The sequence below is a fragment of the Narcine bancroftii genome, chromosome 2 (assembly GCF_036971445.1).
Source record: "Narcine bancroftii isolate sNarBan1 chromosome 2, sNarBan1.hap1, whole genome shotgun sequence".
NCBI classification, from domain to species: Eukaryota; Metazoa; Chordata; class Chondrichthyes; order Torpediniformes; family Narcinidae; genus Narcine; species Narcine bancroftii.
In genome coordinates this window covers 258,136,762-258,159,287 of record NC_091470.1, presented here as the reverse complement: position 1 = coordinate 258,159,287, position 22,526 = coordinate 258,136,762, and the positions used below count along the sequence as shown (strand labels likewise).

Below are 22,526 nucleotides of genomic sequence, written 5' to 3'. Positions count from 1 at the left end.
CTGAATTATATACCTCTGGCTTTTCCTTTCTAAAGCCAACAGTCAGCTCCTTGGTTTTGGTGGCATTGAGTATGAGGTTATTGTTGGTGCACCATTCAGCCAAGTTTTGAATCTCCCTCCTCTGTGCTGACTCATCACCTTTCTTTATACAACCCACTACCATGGTATTGTTGCCAAATTTGTAGATGGTGTTATTGTTGTACCGAGATACACAGTCATGGGTACAAAGTGAGTAGAGCAGGTGGCTAAGAACACAGCCCTGTCGTGCTCTGGTACTGTTGGAGATTGTGGACTAGTTGTTCCTGCCAATCCTCACTGATTGTGGTCTGGAGGTGAGGAAATTCATGATCCAATGACACAGTGGGGTGCTGAGTCCCAAGTCTTGGAATTTGCTTCCTATAGATGCTGCATGAGTTTCTCCAATACTTCTGTGTATTGCACTCTCAATCTCTTCCACCTTCTATCTAATACCCTATCATCTCTTAGCCCCCCTCCCCCAGCTTCTTATCCCCTCTTTTTATTCTCTTCCCACTTTAAACTTAAGGAAGTGTCCAACCATCTCTCTCCTCAGATGCTGGCTATCCCACTGAGTCCCTCCAGCTCCTCGCTGCCTGCTCAAGATTCCAACCTCTGTGTTACTCAACTTGTATCAAATGGAATTGTAACAGATCTGTTGCAAATCATGGGAGTTTTCTTCCCTACGTTGGAGCACAGGCCAGGTGTGCTGAGCCGTGTCTCCCTGCACTATGTCACACCTTGCCCCAAAGCCTTACCTTATTACAAAATTTAGCTGCTCAGAAGGAAAGTATAAATCACCCTTTGTAATCAAATTAGGAAGGAAATCCTACCAGCATTATCAGTGAGCAAGACTAAAGGTTGATGTTTAAATGATGTTGTTGTTAAATCCAACAGGGGAGCGCTGGTGAAAAGGGCGAGAAAGGGCAGATGGGCCCTATGGGTCACCAGGTATGAATGAAATATTTTAAAGCAATCATTCAGTGATTATTTATTACAAGCTATCTATTTGATATCACTAAATTACAGTTACTCCTTCCAGGCCTTATGTTTCTGCATTTTTCAGAGGGTGATTTTCTGCTCATATTGCTGTGCTTTCGATACAGTTGTGGCTTCAGGCCATTCTCAGCCAGATGGCAAATATCTCTTGTCCTGTCTTGCCTCATGAAGCTGTCGCATTTGTTTCAACTCGAGTCCTTTTTGATTTATTATTACAAGTGAATTCCAGCCGGTGAATGTTTTATGTTTGCAGCAATCTGTAGACTGAAAGCATTACCTGCCCTGACTGTTTCACACACTCACCTCACTGTGTGCCAAGGAAACTGCATGACTTTGTGAGTTATTGCTGTCAGATCTTCCCACCTTCCTCATCTGTGAACGAGTGCAGGCCCCTGGTAGGGGTGAATGGTCTGCCCCAGTAAAAGGGTCAACCCCAAACTCACCAAACTGTCAATTGCCTGGCACCTCTGTAAAGAGCAGCGAGTGATGGACACCAACTGTGGGAATGCAGCACCAGTGTGAGCACTGCAATGGGACCAAGCTGCTGTAAATATGTACGGCTATAAACTTATCAGGTAGAGGTATCTCTCAGTCACTGTTTCAAACCTTGTGTCCTGATAGACAGTTATCCAGAAGAGATTATTTTGTTGTTACCACCTTGTGCATGGTGAGGCCCCATGGGAGGCAAAAAGGATGCTGTGTTTTCTATCTCACTGCGCGTTTCAAACAATGGTACCTCAATAGTTATGCAGTTCCCGGAGATATTTTTTAAGGACTGTAAAGGACACTAGAGTGATGAAGGCCTGTGCTTTTGGTGTCTAATTCTGCCTTGTTTTCTTGTCTAGGGTCTGCCAGGACCTCGCGGCCTCCCAGGGAGAGATGGGCCATCGGGTCAAAGGGTAAGACTGAAGAAGTGGGCTTGGAGCACTCTCAGGACGATTTAATGTGTCAATCCTCCTGCAGAGCTGGCATAGGAACGAGGTTGAGGTCTGAGTGGGGGCATGTTGTGATTACCTGGAGACTTCAGGAACCTTCTTGCAGTGACAGCTGGAATTCACTGTTGAGGGGGTGAGGGGCCATAATTTGGAAAATTCCAAAATATCCCTTGACTTAACTTTATGATCTAAATTTAAGTCTGGGAGGATTAGGAACACAAGAGGTGCACTTCCTTGGCAGAACGTACCTGGGGCAGAGGCAAACAAGCTATCCTTTTCTTTTAAGTCATGATTGTAAAAGAACTTTAAGTGGAGCTTAAAACAAGCTGTTGATTGACTGATGTCCATAACCATTGCTTCCCCATGCAGTTTTACCCATGCAATTTGATCTTAAAGTTGCCTTTCTTACATTAATTTGGAAACTGAATTTGATGGCAGTTTTGTATGACAGGTTTCCACAGAGGTCCTTTGACTCCTGTCTTCACTGAGTTCCATGTCTTCCTTGTACTTAATTACAGTAACACTCTGTATTCCCTACAAGCTCCAGGTTGAGTCACTTTTGCATCCATCTACAAGGTAGGAAGAGCAGTGAAATCAGTGAGAAAAAAAGGGTAGTGAGTCCTCACTAATAGTAATCATGTTATAAGGAATTCCAAGGTTAGGGACTTAGTTTGTCTTTCCAATATGACTTGCACTTGGTGCTATGGGGATGTTACAAGATTACTGTCATGTACACAAAATACACAAGATTTGTATTCCTTTGCCCTGTAAAGTTCAAGTTTCTTATTATCTGAAGGTATCACCAGACGAAATAGTTTATCTGGACCATGGTGCATACACATGCACACATGGATACTGTTGGGGGGATGACCTACCAGGCATAAGCCATGGTGATCAGATCTCTGCCATGGAGTGTGGTCCTGTGGCTACAAAGGGAATGGATGAGAAGAGGTGAGCTGTAGTGATAGGGGATTCCATAGTTAGGGGGACAGATAAGAGGTTCTGTGGAAGAATTTGAGTATTCCGAATGGTATGTTGCTTTCCTGGTGCTGAGATATCTCAGATTGGTATTCTCACGAGGGAGGGTGAGCAGCCAGATATTGTGGTCCATGTAGGGACCAATGACATGGGTAGAAAGGGTGAAGAATCCTGAGAGTTCAGGAAGTTAGATGCTAGGTTAAAGAACAGGACCTCCAGGGTTGTGATCTCAGGATTGCTACCTGTGCTACGTTATAGTGAGGTTAGAAATGGGAGGGTAATGCAGCTTAAGATGTGGCTAAGGACATTGTGCAGGAGTGAAGGCTTCAGGCTTCTGGATCATTGGGCTCTCTTCCAGGGAAGGCGGGACATGTTGTGACGGGATGGTTTGCATCTGAACTGAAAGGGGACTAATATCCTTGCAGGAAGGTTTTCTAGTGCTGCTCCAGTGGTTTAAACTAGATTTGTGGGAGATGGAAACCAGAGTGTCAGAGCAGAAAGAGGAGTGGAGGAGGGAAAAAATGATGCGAAAATTGCCTGCTCTGTTAGAAATCAACAGGCTGTACATGGTGGAATTGTTCTGAGGTAACATCTATTTCAATGCAAGGAGTATTGTTGGAAAGGCAGATGAACTTAGAACACAGATTGACATGTAGAATTATGACATTGTGTTCATTAGTGAAACTTGGTTGGAGGAGGGCAGGACTGGCAACTCAATATTTCTGGGCTTCTGTTGCTTTAAACACGATAGAACAGGGGGGTGGGGAATGAAAGGGGGATGAGTGGCATTGCTTGTCATGGAAGGACAGACCAGAAGGCTTGTCTACTGAGGTAAAATGGGTGGAGCTGAGGAACAGAAACTTATGACCACACTCATGGCATTGTATTATAGACGACCCAATAGTCAAAGAGAATTGGAATAGCTAATCTGTAGAAAGATAGTAGACAGCTGCAGGAAACATAAGGTTGTGATAGTAGGAGATTTTAATTTTCCACATATTTGACTGGGACTCCCATAATTTAAAAAGGCTGGATGGCTTGGAGTTTGTCAGATGTGTTCAGGAAAGTTTTCTAAATCAATATATAGAGGAACCAACTAGAGAGAGTGGAATATTGGATCTCTTATTAGGGAATGAGGCAGGACAGATGACAGAAGTATGTGTCAGGGAACATTTTGGGTCCAGTGATCATAATGCCATTAGTTTCAAGTTAATCACCCTGTACAAAAACAAAGGCGAGAAATCAGACTGCTCAAACTACAGGGGAATCACGTTGCTCTCCATTGCAGGCAAAATCTTCGCTAGGATTCTACTAAATAGAATAATACCTAGTGTCGCCGAGAATATTCTCCCAGAATCACAGTGCGGCTTTCGCGCAAACAGAGGAACCACTGACATGGTCTTTGCCCTCAGACAGCTCCAAGAAAAGTGCAGAGAACAAAACAAAGGACTCTACATCACCTTTGTTGACCTCACCAAAGCCTTCGACACCGTGAGCAGGAGAGGGCTTTGGCAAATACTAGAGCGCATCGGATGTCCCCCAAAGTTCCTCAACATGATTATCCAACTGCACGAAAACCAACAAGGTCGGGTCAGATACAGCAATGAGCTCTCTGAACCCTTCTCCATTAACAATGGCGTGAAGCAAGGCTGTGTTCTCGCACCAACCCTCTTTTCAATCTTCTTCAGCATGATGCTGAACCAAGCCATGAAAGACCCCAACAATGAAGACGCTGTTTACATCCGGTACCGCACGGATGGCAGTCTCTTCAATCTGAGGCGCCTGCAAGCTCACACCAAGACACAAGAGAAACTTGTCCGTGAACTACTCTTTGCAGATGATGCCGCTTTAGTTGCCCATTCAGAGCCAGCTCTTCAGCGCTTGACGTCCTGCTTTGCGGAAACTGCCAAAATGTTTGGCCTGGAAGTCAGCCTGAAGAAAACTGAGGTCTTCCATCAGCCAGCTCCCCACCATGACTACCAGCCCCCCCCACATCTCCATCGGGCACACAAAACTCAAAACGGTCAACCAGTTTACCTATCTCGGCTGCACCATTTCATCAGATGCAAGGATCGACAATGAGATAGACAACAGACTCGCCAAGGCAAATAGCGCCTTTGGAAGACTACACAAAAGAGTCTGGAAAAACAACCAACTGAAAAACCTCACAAAGATAAGCGTATACAGAGCCGTTGTCATACCCACACTCCTGTTCGGCTCCGAATCATGGGTCCTCTACCGGCACCACCTACGGCTCCTAGAACGCTTCCACCAGCGTTGTCTCCGCTCCATCCTCAACATCCATTGGAGCGCTCACACCCCTAACGTCGAGGTACTCGAGATGGCAGAGGTCGACAGCATCGAGTCCACGCTGCTGAAGATCCAGCTGCGCTGGATGGGTCACGTCTCCAGAATGGAGGACCATCGCCTTCCCAAGATCGTATTATATGGCGAGCTCTCCACTGGCCACCGTGACAGAGGTGCATCAAAGAAAAGGTACAAGGACTGCCTAAAGAAATCTCTTGGTGCCTGCCAAATTGACCACCGCCAGTGGGCTGAAAACGCCTCAAACCGTGCATCTTGGCGCCTCACAGTTTGGCGGGCAGCAGCCTCCTTTGAAGAAGACCGCAGAGCCCACCTCACTGACAAAAGGCAAAGGAGGAAAAACCCAACACCCAACCCCAACCAACCAATTTTCCCTTGCAACCGCTGCAATCGTGTCTGCCTGTCCCGCATCGGACTGGTCAGCCACAAACGAGCCTGCAGCTGACGTGGACTTTTTACCCCCTCCATAAATCTTCGTCCGCGAAGCCAAGCCAAAGAAGAAATTATGGAGAAGAATAGATCTGTGCCTCGGGTTGAGATTCTAAATTGGAGAAAGTTAATTTTGAGTAAATGAGAAAGGATCTAGAATGCATGGATTGGGATAAGTTGTTTTCAAGCAAGAATGTGTGAGGTAAGTGGAGGATCTTCAAAGATGTAATATCTCCAAATTTGCAGATGACACCAAGCTAGGAGGGGTTGTGTGCACGGAAGAAGGGGTCAGGAAGCTCCAGTGTGATTTGGATAAATTGAGGGACTGGGCAGATACATGGCAAATGCACTACAATGTGGATAAATGTGAGGTTATCCACTTTGGTAATACAAACCGGAGGGCAGATTACTATTTGAATGGCAATAGATTAAGAGATGGGGAAGTGCAGAGAGACCTAGGGGTACTTGTACATCAGTCTCTGAAGGCAAGCATGCAGATATAGCAGGCGGTTAAAAAGGCAAATGGTATGTTGGCCTTCATATCAAGAGGGTTTGAGTATAGGAACAAAGATACAAAGATGCAGCTGTACAGGGCCTTGGTGAGACCACACCTGGAGTATTGTGTGCAGTTTTGGTCACCTTATCTAATGAAGGATGTTCTTGCAATGGAGGGAGTGCAGAGGCGATTCACCAGGCTGATACCTGGAATGGCAGGAATGACTTATGAGGAAAAATTGCGCAAATTGGGATTGTACTCCCTGGAGTTTAGAAGATTGAGAGGGGATCTCATAGAGACATATAAAATTCTGGTAGGACTGGACAGAATGGATGCAGATGGGATGTTTCCAATGATGGGAAAATCCAGAACCCGGGGCCATGGTTTGAGGATAATAGGCAAACCATTTAGGACCGAGATGAGGAGGAATTTCTTTACCCAGAGGGTGGTGAATCTGTGGAATTCATTGCCACAGAGGGCAGTAGAGGCAGGTTCATTGAATATATTTAAGAGGGAATTAGATCTATTCAGTATAAGGGTATTAAAGGTTACGGAGAGAAGGCGGGGACGGGGTACTGAACTTTATGATCAGCCATGATCTCGTTGAATGGCGGAGCAGGCTCGAAGGGTCGAATGACCTACTCCTGCTCCTATCTTCTATGTTTCTATGTTTCTATGTAAAGGTGACATTTTGAGAGTACAGAGTTTGCATGTTCCTGTCAGGATTAAAGACAAAGTTAACAGGCATATGGAACCTTCGAGGAAGTACTTGTTTTCTTAAAGCAAATATGGGTGGATAAATCTCCAGCGTCTGACAAGTGTGACATGTTACGTTTTGGAAAGACAGACCAAGAAAGGACATGCGCGGTAAATGGTAGGGCACCAGGTGTGTGGTAGAACACAGGGATCTGGAAATTCAGATACATAATTCCCTGAAAGTGGCATCATAGGTGGATAGAGTTGCAAAGAAAGCTTTTCATAAATCAAAGTATTAAGTACAGGAGTTGGGATGTTATGGTAAAATTGTATAAGACATTGGTGAGGCCAAATCTGGAGAATTGTGTCCAATTTTGGTTGCCTTACTACATATAGAAAATATATCAATAAGATAGAAAGAGTGCAGGAAGATTTACTGGGATGTTGCCCGGACTTCATGAACTGAGTTACAGGGAAAGGTTAAACAGAAAGGACTTTATTCCCTGGAGCATAGAAGAATGAGGTGCGCTTTGATAAAGGTATTTAAAATTATGAAGGAAATAGACAGAGTAAATGTAGATAGGCTTTTTCCACTGAGGGTAGGTAAGATACAAACTAGAGGACATGGATTAAGAGTGAAAGGAGAAAAGTTTAGGGGGAACATGAGGGAGAATTTCACACAGGGAGTGGTGGAAGTGTGGAATGAGTTGCAAGCTGAGGTGGTGAATGTGAGCTCAAGAAGAAGGACAGGTACATGGATGGGAGGGCTATGGATTGGGTGCAGGTCAGTGGGGCTAGGCAAAAAAAATGGTTTGGCGCAGACTAGGAGGACTGTAGTGTCCTAAGGTTGTATGGTTCATAATACATTTCTCATACAGCACATAATAATCATGTACACACATAAAATATAAAATAAATATTCTGGATTAATTTACTCAATGTCATTAGTAAGAGACACAAGGCTACAACATAACATTCATCAATCTCACTGCCTGTGGGAAGAAGATATTTCCTGGTCATGATTTTGATGCTCTGTACCTCTATCTTGATGGTAGTCGATCAAAGATACTGTGCGCTGGATGGAAAGGGTCCTCAATAATTCTTTGAGCCCTATTTAAGCCACGCTCCTGGTGAATGTCCTCAATAGAAGAAAGGAAGATCCTAGTGATCTTCTGAGCTGTTTTTATGATCCTCTGTATTGACTTCTGGTCCGATGCTTTGCAGCGACCGTATCAAATGACAATGCAGCTGCACAGAACCCTCTATTGTACTCCTGTAAAATGTTGTCAAGATGGGAGTCTTGCTCTCCTCATCCTCCTGAGGAAGTGTAGTGCCTTCACTCCCAAGTGGAAGCAAATCATCCCAAGCAGGACTTCAGAGAAGGAGGGCATGTACGGTAAAAATGGCAGCAGAGTTTAATTTTTAAATTTTTGTTTAGACAAACAGCAAGGTAGTGGCCTTTTGGCAATGAGCCCCTGCTGCTCAATTACACCCAATTGGCCTACAACCCTCAGGACATTTTTTGAATGGTGGGAGGAAACTGGAGCCGCCAGGGAAGACAGGGGGAGAATGAACCCCGGCCCCGAATGCTGGTGCTGTCACAGCATTACTGTTAACTGCTACACTAAATGCCCCTTTTTTAAACCTATGGCTCCTGGTATTCCCAAGTGGTCTCCCATCCAGGTACAGACCAGGCCTGAGCCTGCTTAGCTTCCAAGATCAGACAAGATTGGGCACTTTCAGGCAAGGATGGCTGTTAGAGTAGATGGTTGCTCAATGCAATTATAATGCCAATGACTTGTGTTTGAATTTGCCACTGTAGTATGGAAGGAGATTGTATAATCTCCCTGTGGTCTGCATGGTTTTCTCCAGGTGCTCCAGTTTCCTCCCACATTCCAAAAATGTGTGGGGTTGGTTTGTTAATTGGGGTGGCATGGGTTTCTTGGGCTGGAAGGACCTTCAACCGTACTGTATCATATAAAATAAATTCATGCCTTTTGAAGACCTATATTTATTACTCAAATAACTTCAATAAAAAGGGATTATTTGATCATTACCAAAATACTTGCTGTGGGAGCTTGCTGTGTACAAATTGGCTGTCATATTTAGTACCTTACAGCACAAGTTTTTGGAGACAGTTCATTGGTATTTGGGACCATCTGAAGTGCTTTAGAAACTGTCAGTTCTTCTGCTCATGACCTGCACAAAGGAGTGTGAATTCCTAAAATGTACTTCATTGTTTTCACAAGCCACCCTAGTTGCAACTGCAGTGCCCTGCTCATGGGTACAAACATGCTTATGTGCATCAGTTTATGTTTGCAAAGGGGAACCATTTTCCACTTGAATCACTAAATGGCCTGTGCACTCAACTTTTGACCCAGGGACCTGTGGGCAAAGATGGATCTGGAGGGCTCCCAGGCTCACCTGGACCAGTGGTGAGTACACTTATGTCTCCTTGACTGTAGTCAGACACAAATGTTTAACAATGCCCATTTTTCAGAGTCGACGAGGTGTGGAGGGTCCACTTGGACCATCTGGGTTTCCAGGTAGGAGGGTAAGTTTATTGTGGAGCTGAGGAATGATGCTGTAAAAGTGCCAAATCAGCTGTGACATCTTTATTCTGCAAGCCCTGCACAGAACTTTGCATCTGATCCAAGTACCACCTCATCTGTCCTGGGGACCGCTACCTTTTGAATGTGTGCTACTGGTGAGCTGCCTTTCATTTTACATTATGAAAAGCAATCTTTCAGAATGAGCTTTTTCTAAGCAATAAAATGTGGAATCACTTCAATCTCTGGCAGTCTTCGTTGCTGCAGACAGGATTTTGTACTTCCCAGATTTTTGTACAAATTCACTTCCAATATAATGCCTCAGCTCCCTCTAAATAGTGGTCCTTTCAACATTTTCTCCAGTTGTCATAGCGTCACACAGCATGCAAACAAGCGCTTCAGTCCAACCTGCCCTCACTGACCAAAGTGTCCCATCCACAGTTGGCCCACCTGGCTGCATTTGGCCCATATTCCTCTAAACCCATCCTATCCATGGATCCATCCAAATTTTTCTTAAACACTTCCATAGTATTTGTCTCAACCACCTCCTCCCGCAGCCCGTTCCATACACCCACAACCCTCTGTGTAAAAAGTTACCCCTCAGGCTCCCGTTAAATCTCTCCCCCCACCTTATACCAGTGTCTTGTTTCCCTTTTTCCCTTCTTTGGGCAAAAGGCCTTTTGCATTCACCTGATCAACTGCTGTCATGATTTTGTATTCTGCTGATTGGCAACAATTAATTCCTTAGCCCCAACCAGGTCATCATGGGTTTCTGAATATTTACCTCAGGATTATCTTCATTCACACCTGCCTCTGTGGCTTCTATCATCAAGTACTTTGTGACATCTGGAGGTGGCATCCCAATCTGTAACTGAGTGGTATGATTGGCAGGAATGTGCTGTCCTCGACTGCTCACAAATGAGGAATCGCCTGAACTGAAAACCAAAAAAAAAAATTGGTGAATACATAAATACATTAAAAAATTACAAGTAAAATGAAGTGGGCAAAGCAACAGAAAAGTTAAATAATGCCAATGGTATAGTAAATGATTGTGAACATGTGTGATGGTGGTTCTTGGCAGATATTACAAAGTCGGACATTATTTCAGCTCCTCATCACTTTTTGCTCATTCTAATGTAGACATTTTGAAAGTTAATTTTGGTCTTTGACTACCATGGAGCTAGTCGTTACTTCCAACACTAATGCACGAACCTCTACTTCCCCACATGCTTCCCAGTGGGATAGGTGGCACCATTCGTTGACAGGTAAACTTAATATTAGTTACATTCATACCCAGCCTCACAGGCGATACATAAAGGACCTAAAATCAGGCAATCCCATGAACGCCACATCACGCTGCTGCCCAGGGTCATATTGACCTCTCTACAGAGAGTATGAAGACAAGAGAGATCGCAGATGGTGGAATATGGAAATAAAATTCCAAGTATGTTTGTGATTAGTAAGGAATTTGACAAGGTCCCACATGGAATGTTGGTCAAAGGGTTCAGAAGTTCTGTATTCATGGTGAGGCAGTAAATTGGTTTGGACATTGGTTTTGCAGAAGCCAGGGAGTGGTAGCAGATGATTGCCTTTCAGGCTGGAAGCCCGTGACTACTGGTGTGCCTCAGAGATCGGTGCTGGATCCATTGTTATTTCTCATTTATATCAATGACCTGGATGATGATGAAGTAAATTGGATCAGCAAGTTTGCAGATGATGTAAAGATTGGAGGTGTAGTGGACAGCGACAAAGGCTTTCAAAACTTGCAGTAGGATCTGGACCAGTAGGAAAAAAAGGGCTGCAAAATAGGACATACATGGTAAATGGTAGGGCACTAAGGAATGCAGTAGAACAGAGAGATCTGGGAATATAGATAATTCCCTGAAAGTGGTGTCACAGGTAGATAGATTTGTGAAGAGAATTTTTAGCACATTGGCCTTCATAAATCAAAGTATTGATATAGGAGTTGGGCTGCTATGTTGAAATTGTACAGGATATTGGTGAGGCCAAATTTGGAGTATTGTATGCAGGTTTGGTCACCTAACTACAAGAAAATATATCAATAAGACTGGAAGAGTACAGAAAAGATTTACAAGGATGTGGCTGGGACTTCAGGAACTGAGTTAAAGGAAAAGCTTAAGCAGGTTAGGATTTTGAGGGGAGAATGAGAGGAAATTTAATAGAAGTATACAAAATTATGAGGGGTACAGAGAAAACCAATGCAAGCTGGGTTTTGGCACTGAGGTTGGATGAGACAAGAACTAGAGGATATGGGTTAAGGGTGAAAACTGAGGTGCTTAGGGGGAGTATTAGGGGAAATGTCTTCATGGTTGGCCAGAGTGTTGAATGAGCTGTCTGCTGAAGTGGTGAATGTGGGGTTGACTTTGACATTTAAGAGAAGATTGGACAGGTATATGCATAGGAGGGGTATAGAGAGATATAGGTGCCAGGTTCTACATTTGCAATCCAGACCAGAAAAAAAGGGCATCTGACATTCATGTCCTGGCCCATGGTGGGTGACGATTGTCTCCTGCACTTTGTGTTTATGCCACACCACAGGTTCCCATACTTCCTTCTGAAATTGCAAACCAAAATTAACCTATGGGTTAAATATGGAATACTTTTGTTGACCCCAACCAGAATTGGGAAGCAAGCAAACTGATTCTGAGTACTGTTCATGAACGTTGGTTTAAAGACTTGCACTGACCCTAATGGCCTGCTCTAACCAGCTGAATGTGAGTATGTGAAGAAGTTAATTTCATCATGTAAATAACAAAAGGGCATGGAGGATCTCTCGGAAAAATCTCATCTGGTCCTGAAACAACCACCTGTTTTACAACAACTATCCAAAATACAGTTTGTGCGGATCTCTGGCGCTCTGTTGACCTCAAGGTAAAACTGAGCTCCCGTTCTTTAAAAAATGCATTTATTGCTCCAACCATAACATTCTGGATCAGAGACAGACGTAAATAAAGCCACATGCAATTTCTTGTACACTCATCCATTTCATTTAAATATAAAGAGTAAGATTGGGACAATTTCAGAGAGCAGAATCTCTTATGCTTTTCAGTTATAATTTTCATTGGTTTTGGTTCTGCAAATTGCTTTGTTTTTTTCTCTCAACACTTTAACACTGGGGTGAAGAGATTTCTAACCTGTTGCAGGCGGAGCATATGGTTTCCACTCTGCTGTGGTCATTTAGAGACTGGAGAGAGATTATGATACGTGTTGAGATTTATTTATTATGGCCACATGTTCAGCAAGAATCATTTTTATTCAGCTGCCACACTCGGGCTGCAATTTGCAAGAGAGAAGGCAAGTCCCTTCAGAGACAGTGAGCAATGGCGGATCATGCATGACCAGCACGTCATGTTTCCCTCGTGTTGCCCAGCAGTGGGCAGGTGATATTGTGGGCTGTGGATATTGAGCTTGAGCCCGTGTGTCCTGCTCCATTGCACCTGCCTCACCTCCACTCCTCAATCCTGTCAGTGCCTGTGGCCTGGCCAAAGGGCCTTTGGCTGCTGACCTCTGAAACCACCTCCTTTTATTGTGCAGCAAATTGGAAGGCTCATCACATTTATTTCTGAAAGATCTCCCCAACCAGACCAAATCATCCCCTTTGCCCAGAAGCTTGCAAATGTTTGCTTCTCCATTCTACACCTTGTTTTCTGTGAAATCCACTGCTGAGCCTTCCCCTGCTATGTCCCAAAGAGGGAATTTATCAAGAATTTTGTTTAATTAAAATCTTTGAATAAAAACCAGCTAACTATCTCACATAGCTACTCAGAAGCAGATTATAAGTATTTGCAAGATTTTGGGGAAGTCTAAATTAAGCTGACGAAGCAGGCAAAAGGCCACATCCGTAATGAGGACATTGAGAGGTATCCAAAGACAGCTGTTTGTTGTGATTAACAATGATGGCTCCATTATGACATCAACTACCACCAAGGTTCAACTGCTTCTGTGGACACAAAGTCCGACAAATAACCCACCCCAGAACATTTAACTTGCTCTCTATTCTCCAAGCTAACATGGGAACTGGCAAATCTCTCCTCTGAGATATTGTTGCTGACTGATATGGAAAACAGCTGATTAAATTGTCACTTTAAAGTTGTTGCATTTGCTCAGCTCAAGGATCTTCCAATGTGGTTCACAAAAAAAAATGATCTCATCTGGGTTCAGAGCTAAGTTAATATAAAACAGATTCCTAATACTCCAAATGGCATAAAGACAATTGCTATCTGTATGTAATTGGAAACAGAAGCTTCCAAGAGTTAAATGTTTTAATCAAAAGATTTTTAATCTGAAGCCTACCATTTTAGGAGAGCTGGTAACATTCTCACAATAGAATTGAGTAAGGCAAACTACAGACAGGATGAGAGCTGGGATTTCAGTCTACTTCGTCCAAGCTTCATGAAAGATCCAGAGATACAATTTGCCAAATTCTTTTAAAACCATATTTCTTGCAAAAATATATGTGGCACTTCTTTCAAAGAATTTAAGAGAGATCCTCCTCGTTTTGTGGGCTGGCTTTGCTTATGTTTCTTTATACTATATGCTACGTTTAATAGCTTTTTTATCATTGCTGTTTATTAATATTTATTTGTGTTATTTGCTTACAATACATTTGCAGTCCAGAAATCTCTTGCTATGTGACTGGAAATCTCATAAGTCTGTATTCTCTTGCGATTCGTAGTAAAAACACAGCCAGTCTTCCACCGTCCATAGGAGATCAAGATAAATTACTAACATTTGGAGTCTGAGCCTTTTCTCAAGCCTTCCTCACACCTTGAGGAAGGGCTCAGATCCGAAATGTTGGTAATATATCTTGACCTCCTGTGGACGGTGCAAGACTGGCTGAGTTCCGCCAGCATCTCTGTGTTTTCACTACAATCGCAGCATCTGCAGACTTTTGTGTTTCACTCCATTCTCTTGCAATTCCCTCACTGCATTCCCAGTGATGCAGGCAAAGCCTGACAATGGAGATTTATAAATATTGAACACTGTTAGTTCTGAGACCGCTTTTTATCTGTATGATTACTTGAGGTTTAATCACTGTATGAGCAGACAATAAATGTAATCAATTCCTCCTTTATCAATAATGTCATGGTGTTCGGCAATCACCAATTAAATTTTTGGTTGTTAAAAGTTTTATTTTTGTTAGTCTTAAATCACTATTACTCAAACTACATGGCACACTTAACAAAGGACAGGTCTTTCCCCCAGAGCAATCACCATCATCAAACTGGAAAAAATATTTTTGAAGGTTTATGGTTCACGTGAAACCAAAAGAGCTAATTTATGCTAAAATAATGCTTTTAATAGTAATTATTTTTGGATAATTTTGCAACATTTCCATTTGATGTGTTCATAGCTCGTAGACTAAGTGGGACGTAAAATGGAGCTGGTTGTAGAGTTTGCATTTAATTTCCCCTATGCTCATAATAAAGTTAAGCGCTTTTGCTCCATGAGGCACCATTTTTATACAAAGCCTTTACGAGCTCCCGATCTGTCTGATTCTACATGCTTAAAGCAGCTTGCACATCTGTGCTGTGGAACTAATGTTGCATTAACTGACTTCACAGGGAAGTCCAGGAGTCCCAGGTTCCCCTGGAGCTGGAGGAAATCCTGGTCCCCAGGGCAACAAAGGACCTCCCGTAAGTAAAAAAAAATTAACTGGTTGCACCTCTGGAAATGAGAAAGAATCGTTTAATTATGTAATGAGGCTGAGAATTAATTTCTTATGTCACCGATGAGATAAGGGCTGGCAGCAGGAATGTCTTGTGATAGTCAGGCCAGCGTTTGAATACTCTGATCAAGAAACAGATGTGTAGATGCTGGTTTTTGTCCCAACTTTGTAATCAGCAGTAGAGCCAGATGTTCTATTGGACTTGAAATTCATAATGCATTGGATAATAAGAATCATGTAGTATTTGCATCTTTAGTGTTATCAGGAGGTATTTTGGGATTTTCCACTGGAAAGTTGTAATGTTTCTTTTATTGTAATAAAGAAACTTGGGTTCTTTTATAACAACTATAATTTATTAGCTTTAGAACTCACAACCTTGCAAATACTCGTAACTGCAACAACTCATCTACAAATCCTTCAAATAGTCAGGTGTATCATTAAATCCCCTTTCCTTGAGATGTTTAACAACATGCCACGCTAATACAGTATTCATTTCAATTTAAAGTTTAACACAAATTTAAACACAAACATAAATAGCACAAACTGTTTAAGTGTGCAGTTCTTTTTCTTTTAGAGATTCAGTCTGTCAGGTGTTGATAACACGTGGATCTTCTTAACAAAGTTCTGGAATTTTCTACACTGTAGCATGGTCATTTTCACTGTAGACAATTTGTGGAATTCCATGTCTTGCAAAGATCGATTTCGTTTATTTGCTCACAAAAGCAGCAGACATGTTGGGAAGCAGTGCATTCTCCGGATAGTTCGATAGATAATCAATAAACAGCAAGTAATTCTTTCCATCCATGTGGAACAGATCAGTCCCAACTTTCTGCCATGTTTCTGTAGTTAAGTCAGTTATGATCATGGGTTCCTTTGTCTGCTTTGCATTATGTTTCAAACAGGTCTCACAGCTTGAGATCATTCTGTCAACGTCTTTTTAAAAAAATATTTTTATTAATTTTAATTACAGTAAATTTGTATAGTGCAATAATGGAATGTACCACGGACAAAGGATTAAAAAGCCCTGCAAGCATATCGTAAAAATGAATTCCAAAGCACAGCCATAATGAAGAAAGGATACATAAATTTAAATTAAGCAAAACCATTAAACTGTACAGTTATATTTAAAATATAATGATCAATGTGGAATCTACTATGCATCAGGCTTGCTATCGAGTTCAATGGTGCATCATAAATTGTTGTTTGAACAACCTCCACTCATGGTTGACATTTCCAGTCCAATTTACAGTGTCAGGAGCTCTTTACATTCTCCATGTTTTCTGGGCACAATCCTGGTGTTTCTTCCACACCTGATACCATGTGATGTTTCTTTTATTGTAATAAAGAAACTTGGATTCTTTTATAACAAATATAATTTATTAACTTTAGAACTCATGACTTCAAGGCATCCATTCTGAATAGCCCTAGCTGCAACAACTTGACTCCGACTCCCTCTAGTGGTCAGGATTATCACTAGCTCTCTATCATTACAAATGTTATCAACCTTTACGTCAGCTTTAATAGGGCAGCTCCTCATGTCTTGTGTGGCAAATATTGGAGTTGAATCAATTGTTTGTCACATGATCTGCCATCTCTGGCTGATCCCCTCCCTCACCAAAATGTCTACCACTGGGAAACACAAGCGCTTCAGCAAAGTGCACATTTTCATTCTAATGCCCTACGAATATTGTTTAGAAATCTCCTGGAGATTAATCTTCAATTTCTTGGAGTCTGGGTGGGATAGAAATTGTGCGTCCCAATTGAAGGAATTTCCTTGAAGCTTTATCTGCTACTTTTATGGTGGTACAAGGAATTTTTTTTCCCTTAAACAAAGGTGGTTTATTCAGTGATTTAAAAAAAAATCACATTAATACAATGTAACAGTACTTCAGATACACACTATTTACAAGTTCAAATTATAACACAATCATTACCATCTAGAATACATTAATTCTCCTGTGGTGCCCACCAGCATCAGAAACCTCCGCCGTTGCACCCATGTATACCACACACAGGCATGGACGTAACACTGGAAGATTGGTAGGCAGTCAACCCAGGCTGAACCTTTAACTGTCCGCTGCCCATACCCATAAGTGGCCAACTTGGCCAGGCCCAGGAGCAAACCATCTTGGTGATTTCCCCCAAGCAACCCATGAGGAAATGTTAGAATTCCAAGAGTTAATTCTGGTCCCAGCTGATCTAATGGCCAAGTGAACACCAGCTACTGAAAGGGCGAATAATTGCCCCATTTGCCACTGAGATATTCTTTCCTGGGGAACCTTAGGTTCTTGCTTTCTTCTTCAGCCAATATCATGAAGAGACAGCCTTGCTGGTCAGAGTAGGTTCCTGAAACTTTGTCATTGTAGTATCTTAATCTATTTTAGAGATATGCTCAGTAACAGGCCCTTTCCAGACAATGAGCCCACGCTTCTAAAATACAGACAGTGCTGGATTCGAACTCAGGTCGCTGGTGCTAAACTATGCTAACTGTGCTGCCCTAGTAATAGGCCCGTACATCATGTTATCACTACTTTTGAATGTTTAGTGCAAACAACAAAGGATGATATTTGCATCTTTGTTTGACAATTTGCACCTGTTGCAAGTGCTGTGTTTGCAATACCCCAGTTCCAACTGTATTGACGTTCCAGTGAAGTGAAGAATGAATAAAACCAGGAGCGAGTTTTTCATTGTGCAGGAAATGAATAAGCCTCCAGATTTGCTTTGTCTGACAACTGCAGAAGCCAACCCACCACCCCCCCCAAAAAAAAACCTTATTTAACTATGCTTAACAAAATATTTGATATTTTTGGCATTTCCTAACTCTCAGTAGTTCAGGCCAACGTTTTTCTGAAGTTATTGTCTCTGTAAATTTGATTCTGATTTAGAGCATCACTCAGCATATGATCACTTTACATTTTAACCACAGAAAGGATATGTCCCACAAAGAAAGTGACAGTACAAAGATCTAAGCTTCTTAGAGAAGTCAATTCAAAGAGGCCCCGTCGATCATAAATTTGATGAAAATACTTGGTTTTTCTTCATGGGGACAGGTTAGGAAAAAAAAATCTTCAGTGGAGATTTTAAACAATGAAGATCCTTGTTAGGAAAATAAGAGTCACTGATTAGAACCCATCAGAACTGTGTTCCAGGAAGCCCTGTAATTAACAGCATGCAGCTATTTAGCTAAAGTTGCAGGACTGACAATGAGTTGTGACTTCCTGCCTACAGAATAACAAATGATTAATGAACACCATGATCCTACCTCTTCTGAAAATAGGTGCTCCAGATTCCAACAAAATACTAGCTATAGGATCAATGATTAGGAGCCCATACTTTTCATTGTTGCATTTTCCTCGGAATAATTACTTAACTGAGTGCAACACAAGGGGTTGTTTGACCCACGATGTTATTATTCTCCTCGTGACCTGCGTGGGTTTCCTCTGGGTGTACCGATTTCCTCCCATGTTCCAAAGACATACAGGGTTAGTAGGTTAATTGGTCACATGGAAGTATTTGAGCAGCATGAGTTCATGGGCTGGAAGGACCTGTTTCTGTGCTGGATCCTTAAAATTTAAAAAAATTTAAATACAGCACGGAAAAGGCATTTGGTCCAACTTGCCCACGCCAACCAAAGTGTCCCACCCACACTAGTCCCACTTGCCTTTGTTGGGCCAATTATCCCTCTACACCAGGGGTTCCCAGCCTGGGGTACATGCATCCCCAGTGGTACATTTGCACTTTTCAGGGGGTACATTGAGTCTGAGAGAATAACCACCACTGTACAATACATGGTGTAATCTGCAGTCAGATTGCACAATGTTGTATTTTTTTAATCCTTAATTTTTAGGGGTACACGGGAACCTATAAAAATGCCCAAGGGGTAGAGGAACAAAAAGGTTGGGAACCCCTGCTGTACACCATCCTATTCATGTATGTGTCCAATTTTTTACTTAAACATTCCAATAGTGCATGTCTCAACCACTTCCTCTGGTGGCCCATTCCATGCACCCACCACCCACTGTGTAAAAAAAGTTACACCTCAGGATCCTGTTATATCTCTCCCCCTCATCTGAAGTCTATATCCTCTAGTTACTGATTCCCCTACTCTGGGCACAAAAAAAAACTTTGTGTTCACCCAATTTTTAAAAAAAATTAGACATTCAGCACAATAACAGGCCATTTCGGTCCATGCTGTCCAATTTACACCCCATTAACCTATATCCCCGGTACATTTTGAACAGTGAGAGGAAACTGGAGCCCCCGGAGAAAACCCCCACAGAGACGGGGAGAATGTGCAAACTCCTTACAGACAGTGCGGGATTCGCACCCTGGTCTAGATCTGATCGCTGGCACTGTAAAGGCGTTGCGCTAACTGCTACGCCAACCATTCAGCCCCAATCTATTTCTCTCATGATGTTGTACACCTCTTGGAGATCACCCCTCATCGTCATTCCCTCCAAGGAATAAAGCCCCAGCTTGCTCAACCTCTCCCTATAGCTCAGGCCCCTGAGTCCTGGGAACATCCTAATAAACCTTCTCTGCCCCCTTTCCGGCTTGACAACACCTTTCCTGCAGCACGGTGACCAAAACTGGACACAATTCTGCAGATGGGGCCTCACCAAAGCCTTGTACAACTACAACACACCTTCCAACTTCAATACTCAATATTCTGACTGATAAAGGCCAATGTGCCCAAAGCCTTTTTGACCACCCTATCTACCTGTATTGCCATTTTCAAGGCACAGTGTACCTATATTCTAATATTCCCTCTGCTTTGCAACCACCCAACTCCCCCCCCGACCCTTACCATTCACTGTGTAGATCCAACCCACATTAGACCTGCCCAAATGCAGCACCTCACATTTCTCTATTAAATTTCATCTGGCGACCTGTCCAACCAGTCAGAATCCTGCTGCAACCATCTTCATTATTTACAATGCCAGACACATGAGCGTTATCCACAAACTTGCACATCATGCCATGATTGTTTTCATCTGACTCATGCCTATTCTGGCTCTCAGCAGAGGAGTTCAATCAGTAAGTTGTCCCACATGTTTTCTCTCTCATGGCACAGACTCCCCTTTGAGTATTCTGACACTTAAATACCCCATGGAAATTTATAATAGGCAGGTAATCTGCCAGGATTAGTGGGATATGGCATGAGCACCAAGAGGAAATGCACACGGTCACGGGGAGAATGTATAGACTCCGTACAGACAGTGCCTGAGGTCAGGGTTGAAGCCAGGTCTCTGGAGCAGTGAGACAGCAGCTGTATAGGAGCTGCATTTATATGCTACCTTTTCAATGGAGCCTTGCTTCATTTCAGAGAGCTTGGTTATCTGTGGTTGAATGTATTTTGGTTTTTCACTACATTTCATGGCAATAATTAGAGGGCTCTTGGCATAAAATAAGAATAGAGAAGCTTAAAAAGTGCAGTCCAAGCAGGGAGCATTTGAGGTTGGTGTTGCAAAAATTGAATGCTCAGAGCTAGAAGGATTCAGGAATCTGTCAAGGCCACTTTTAAATCTTTGAAAGGTCTTCTTTGTTCCACTTTGGGTTTGATTTTTTTTTAAAAACACTTCCACAGACCTGTGAAATATTCATTGCGGTTTTTAAAAAAAACTTGGTTGTTGATCACAGAGAATCACTTTAAATTGGAAATTTTAAAAACTTAATAGGATGGATAATTCCATTGTCCCAGGGTAAATGATTCTGGAACCAGATGGCATAGGCTTAGGGTTAAAGTGTAGAGGTTTGAGAGATCCGAGGGCTACCTTTTCACTCAATGGATATCTGGAGTGAGCTACCAGAGGAAGCCATAGAAATGAGTATATTTACCAAGTTCAGGCAACATTGGGGCAGATTTATGGACAAGAAGGGGCAGAGAAGGACATGGACCAAATGCAGACATGTCCAGAATGCTAATTGGTCAGCGTGGAAGAATTGGTTTGATTGTATGTCCCTTCTATCAACCCACAAAGTGGGGTGTGTGTGTAAAAAGAGAGAGCAGACCCACAAGGTGGAAAAGGGAGTGAGATGAGAGGAGGCATGGGGAAAGTAGACTAATCAAGGTGGCTGAGTGGCTAAGTACAGTCTTTCACTAAGTCCTGTCTCATTACATTGCCATTTCAACTAGCTTCATCTGCTCTTAATTCCATTGCAGGGTCCTCCTGGTCTGAAAGGAGAGAGGGGTCTAAGGGTAAGTTCCTAAAATCCAGTTTAAAATAATGCTATTCTATAATAAGTAAGCTTTTTTTCTGTGTATTAACTTAAGTGCCTGCTTTGGCAGTTTTGTTTTGATTAAACGATAGCCTGTAGAATGTGATATTAAACTAACAGTTAATAAATTTTAAAGAAAGTCAAGGTCTTACTAGTGTGGGTTTTGCTGGCAGTTCTTCACTGAACTGCCAAGGTGCAAGTTTTGGGAACTCCCATGTGAAAGCAGGCGTCTTGAACTTGCTGACTGAGCTCTGGCACCCTGTGGAAAGTGTCAAAACTCTCCTGGTGATGTTTGGCAGTGCTCTGTTGCTTTCCACCTGAAATCTAGGGATAAAGCACATTTTTCCCAGTCATACCACTGGAGAGACTTTGTGCTGGCGTTCTGATGCGCTGTGAGCAAATGTATCCCTGGAGATTCAGGAGGTGAACTTCTCAATGGCCCCTGGACAATTAGTGGAAATTTGCAGATGTGAGAGAGAGTGAGAGAGTTTACCTCTAAACTCCCCAGGACCCTGCAGCTCCATAAAACTCACTGGGGTCTATTTCCTGAACATTGTTTACACTTACACAAGTGCACGGTAACAGGCCATTTTGACCCAATTTGTTAATGCTACAATTTGTACTGCTCAATTTACACCCAATTAACTTGTATCTCCAGTACGTTTCAAACTGTGGGAGGAAACCGGAGCCCCCAGGGAAGACCCATGCAGTCATGGGGAGAACGTACAAAGTCCGGTCCCGATCGCTGGTGCTGTAAAGACCTTGTGCTAACTGCTACACCAACCATGCCACTCAATGTAATACTTTTATAACATGGTGTAGTATCTCAAAAAATGTGAAATATGCTGTGCTGGGACATTAATCGGGGTAACATCCAGTAGTCTGGAGAATTTACCAGTGTGAAACTGCCATTAAAAAGTTGTCTGGTGGACACAATTCATTCAAATTTTAACTTTAGATTCAGATTTTAGATTTATTGTCAGAGTACATGACATCTCTAACAACCCTGGGATTCTTTTTCTTGTGGGCCAGGCAGAACTACCACTTATTGGCAGTACCAAATAAAAGCTATATACAATGTACAAATGTAAACAACAGTCTGTACAATACAGAGGGGAGAAAAAAATAAAGTAGAAAAGTAAAGGTTCTTAAATGAGTTCTTGATTGAATTTGTTGTTGACGAGTCTGATGGTGGA

At 42.5% G+C, this 22,526-nt stretch overlaps 1 protein-coding gene and 1 pseudogene across 7 annotated transcripts in view; one reads left to right on the top strand and one right to left on the bottom strand.

Annotated features, from left to right (window-relative positions):
• col14a1a (collagen, type XIV, alpha 1a) overlaps positions 1-22,526 on the top strand; it is a 311,666-nt gene that overhangs the window by 266,096 nt on the left and 23,044 nt on the right. For all 7 annotated transcript variants that reach the window (XR_011352149.1, XM_069920939.1, XM_069920938.1 and 4 more), the window contains exons 39-43: positions 913-966; positions 1,860-1,913; positions 9,255-9,308; positions 15,008-15,079; positions 21,275-21,310. Coding sequence is in view for 6 of the 7 variants with exons in the window: in XM_069920939.1 (XP_069777040.1) it covers positions 913-966; positions 1,860-1,913; positions 9,255-9,308; positions 15,008-15,079; positions 21,275-21,310 (270 nt within the window). In the remaining variant the exon portion in view is untranslated. The remainder of the gene's footprint in view (positions 1-912; positions 967-1,859; positions 1,914-9,254; positions 9,309-15,007; positions 15,080-21,274; positions 21,311-22,526) is intronic.
• Positions 8,516-8,634, bottom strand: LOC138755898 (5S ribosomal RNA; annotated as a pseudogene).